Here is a 4,500-nt window from a genome sequence, read left to right on the forward strand (position 1 = left end):
GTCAATACCACTCACTGGCTGATAACTACAGGAAGGCAGCTAGTCAATACCACTCACTGGCTGATAACTACAGGAAGGCAGCTAGTCAACAGTTCTCACCGCAAATTCTTGGGCCATTCTTGTCAGACCGAATAGTGGGATTTGATTGTCGTTCTTATAACCTTCCCACGGCCCCAAAATGTGGAGCTCGATATTTTTTTAAATCAACATTTCTACACACTAACTCTGGGTCACACTCGGCTCATTTAACTAAGAGAAATGACGAGTGATATGTTGGTATCATAAACAATAACTTTGTGCATAATTTTAGATTACAGTTATCTTTTTAAATGTTGTAAACATGTCCATGGTTTGAACCTGTAAAGCTGTTATTGATATTTCACAAGTATGGCCTAGGCTTCGTCAATTTTATAATGTTTCCAATACAGTCTGTTTCTGTTCTCTTCTTCGTCTGTTGGGCGTTGGTGGGCACGAAACCAGTCTTGTAGCATCGCTTATCCAACAGTCATGCGGACAGACATGATTGAGGGCCACTTCCTAGGTTCGTTTTCATTTGTAAAATTAGTTCCGGTTTAGTTTCCAAAAGCGTTTAATTCAATCAACTGGGAAATTCTCTTAGCAGTATTTTTTATTCTTCATCTGACCAAATCTACAGCATCTGCTTTCAGTTTCAATCTCTGTTTTTCTTGAAGTCTTTTCTTTTTATTGTTAGATTTTCTAAATGTTGAGTTGAGAATAGAATAGACAGGTTTTGTTAATTCTGTTATTGTGTGAGTTACCACTACAAATTCCGCTATCCAAGTCATCCAGACCTCCTGTTTTGTAGATCAACTAACCTGGAAGGTAATTATTACATAGGAAGGAAAAGAAAAATCACCACGACCTAGGTTACGCCGTGGTGAGTGTAAAATCCTGTTTAGACTAAGAAAAATAATCATTATGCAAAAAAATTCCTACTTCGTTACATATACAATTATGACGACGAGATGATCGTTTACTAGTACGGTTCGTTATGGCGACGAGATGATCGTTTACTAGTACGGTTCGTTATGGCGACGAGATGATCGTTTACTAGTACGGTTCGCTAAGCTATCAAACTCATCGTATTCATAATAATTCTTATTTCTCTGTATATGATTTATTTCCAAAGATGATTAAACACATTCTTTTCACAGATAGGTGCACAGTAAGATAAATATTTATTTTTTGTTAAGCGCAAAATTGCAGAAGGGGTTACGTGTGCTATGACCACCACTGGGAGAGAATATCGAATTTATAGTTTTTAAGAGTTGCTGGGGGTGGGGAGCATAAAAGAGTACCAAACGATTAAACTAAGTAATACATCTCCTTCCCTCTAAAGAACTCGAGAAATGAAAAACACATATTCTTCAGAAATTATTGAATTTAAATGCAACTGAATGCCATATACCTAACAATTCGAGTGTAAAGAATTAAACAAAATACAAATACTTTAGCGTGAAACTTCTTGGAAATTTTGTTACAATTGAACTACTAACTGTTGATAAACAGTCATAAAAAAGATGAAAAAGATAAATATTCGAGTGCTCAAAAAAAAAATTATAATGACAATAATAACTCCTAACCTGTTCCACTTCTAAAATATTCAAAAGATAAAAAAATACGTTTTTGAATAATATTTTGAAGCAACATGTCAGTTACCTTGATTAGTTGATGGGACAGTTCTTCATATGACCGCGTATCATCCAAAGATGGAATAACTCCCCATCTCTAATTATGTCACAGGGTCTTTGTGTACATAACTAACACAGTATTTTTACGTCGATACAGTACAAACTTAACAGTAGGAGGATTATAGAACTGGATCATAGAGACTATTACTTCCCTGTTATAGCTAGTTCTCGGTCAACTCTGGTTTAAGACAACAGTGACCTACTTGAGTGATGTTCAGTAATTTTTATATAGCCAAATATAAATATGATTATAAATATAAATATATGAATCGTTATTTGTCTTCCTATTATTATATTAGCATAACGTGTTTCTTTACTCAAATAGTCACAGCTAATCAGCTGGAAGCCAACCCTCTTCCTATTATTATATTAGCATAACGTGTTTCTTTACTCAAATAGTCACAGCTAATCAGCTGGAAGCCAACCCTCGTCCGCCAAACTATGTAGACACGTCTCCACTTCTGAAGACGTTTGATAGTTGAGAAAAAAAAAGTCGACATTATCTCGAAAAAAACGGATATTATTTTCGGATTCAGCGTACAGGAATTACTATAGAATATATATAGATATGAATAAAACTATTGCAGGCCTGTGTTATTACAGAGATGACTGATTTCGGCTGTTCTCGGTAAATGGCTCTCTATTACTTTCAGATGGCACGGCTGTATGATTATGAAATTGAAAACTCTATTTCTAAAAATAGTGTTTTTGTTAAATATATCTATCAAAATATACTCATGCTTCTGTTTGGAGCACAGACACATATATCGCCCTGTATAATTTCTGTCATTCACTGGCTACAGCAGTTCGAATACCAATTATGACTGGAGATAATACGTTCCATATGGAGGTAGAATAAAGTTTACCTTGAAAGCATGAAGTAAAAATAAAATGTAAGAAAGCTGTATTATCAACATATAAAGTTTTAGCACATTGCATTTTTTATTACATTTTATTGTGTCTTACAAGTAATAGGGTAAAAATGAACAACTTACGTTATGGAAATCCGCCATCTCGGAGGCCATTAGTTTTACAGGCTGGAACGGGGGGGCCAGGATTGTCTGGCGAGTGAACAAGGATTTTCTTTAACTTATGAGCTCCGATGTGTGCTGTCTTACCTATGATTCTGGTTGAGTTAATGACTGCTTTCGCACCTGCTCGCTGTTCTACGGCCTAAATAAACAGTCCCTGCCACCTATCGGTAAACAAGGAAAACATATTAAGCAAACGCTGAAAAAGTAATGGGTGAATGAAGAGTTCCAATGAATGATGTTTCCTGGTATAGCGATGAAGTGAGTACGGTTAGCTTTACATTTCGGGTATAGTTCGCAGGTAATTTTACTATGATTGATCAAGGGATTCTAATAATTAGTAGTTTGATTCATTGGGAAAGAATCTGAGTCTGAATCACATTTATCAAAATGTGGTACCCCCGGGGGCACAGCGGTAAGCTTGAAAGCCTAACTTTGGAGTTTGATCCCTGCGGTGAGCACACCACAGATAAAGAATTGTTCAGTGTTGTGTGCTTAATACCAACCTATCAGTGTTATTCGTTAACTATAATAATTATTTAGTGTGGCTTATAATAAGAAAAGGCTTTCCAGTTTATTTATGAGACTAAAGAAGAAACCAATCTATCTGTTTATCTATGTGTTTATCTGTATATCTTTGCAAGCATTCGTTTCTTTTGGACCTGGCGTAACTCATACAAGTTGTGTATTTTATATAAGTTTTTAATTTCCATATATTAATTAATTTCGCTTTTGCCGATAAAGAAACTTAAAAAAAAAAACAAAAAAACGCCACATTCGCGAGTATTATTGTACATACTTTATTCCTAGTTTGAGTAGGATTTGATATCAGGGCTGCGCACATGAATCCAAATTTGACTGCTCTTTCATCTTAAGCACACATATATTATGCATATAAACCATATCAACACGCACGTACATCATACCCATAGAAAAAAAATAGCAATATACACCAAAATAATCGAATCCGTATGTATAGAGCTACTGGGAGGAGCGGGCCCCCTGCTTCCCCACTTTGTGCATGCTCCTGTTTATTACACTTTTCAAATACTCATCTATCATCTGTGTGTTTTTGTTGTTGTTGTTGTTGTTAAATACAACATGAACGTTTTTATTTTTCGAGCTATACAATGAGCACAAAAACTTATTACCGGAAACAGGAAATGACGTTATTCATTAGACAGGTGAAACTTAAAATTCTACATAGTGTTATTTATCATCAGTGAAATATGATGACCTTGAGAGTGTTGCCTCTACATAAACTCTATGCGTCTAAAATTTAGTAATGAATCTTAATAGTATATACAGACTACAATTTAAACATGTGTTTGTCTAATGAACTTGTATCGTAGATTAATCACGTTTTTCTGAGTGAATTTAAATTTGTTTTAAAAATATAAATCTGTGTTTGTTTGAGACTGTTACTTTTTGAAGCATATAAATGTATTTAGGTATGAATAAAGCTGTTTGTGCGTTAATTGAAGCTCTTATTTACACACATATGTATATTTTAATCATTCAGAGACCTATCAAAACACATTGTTCCAGAAGCACAACTTTCGATGAATATAAATTAACTAAAGATAAAGCAGTCGTGTAACTGAATAACATATAAGCTTGTGAAGCAGATTCGCGCAAGTCTAAACCTGCTAAAAACGTTTCACATATAATCAGTAACCGCACAATTTTTTTAAACTCCAAGACTCCATGAGCTGAGCGTGGCTGAGTGATTAGTGTGCAGCGACTGTGAATTCTAG

At 34.9% G+C, this 4,500-nt stretch overlaps 1 protein-coding gene across 1 annotated transcript in view; it reads right to left on the reverse strand.

The window, feature by feature from the left end:
- The window catches only part of LOC106467484 (Krueppel-like factor 12), an 18,755-nt gene extending 15,925 nt beyond the window's left edge, over nt 1-2,830 (reverse strand). Inside the window, exon 1 of the mRNA XM_013927842.2 lies at nt 2,708-2,830. Within this exon, the coding sequence (XP_013783296.2) occupies nt 2,708-2,737 (30 nt within the window). The 5' untranslated portion in view covers nt 2,738-2,830. The remainder of the gene's footprint in view (nt 1-2,707) is intronic.
- Between the last annotated feature and the right edge of the window lie 1,670 nt (nt 2,831-4,500).

This window comes from Limulus polyphemus, unplaced genomic scaffold, assembly GCF_000517525.1.
Source record: "Limulus polyphemus unplaced genomic scaffold, Limulus_polyphemus-2.1.2 Scaffold2630, whole genome shotgun sequence".
In the NCBI taxonomy this organism is placed as follows: domain Eukaryota; kingdom Metazoa; phylum Arthropoda; class Merostomata; order Xiphosura; family Limulidae; genus Limulus; species Limulus polyphemus.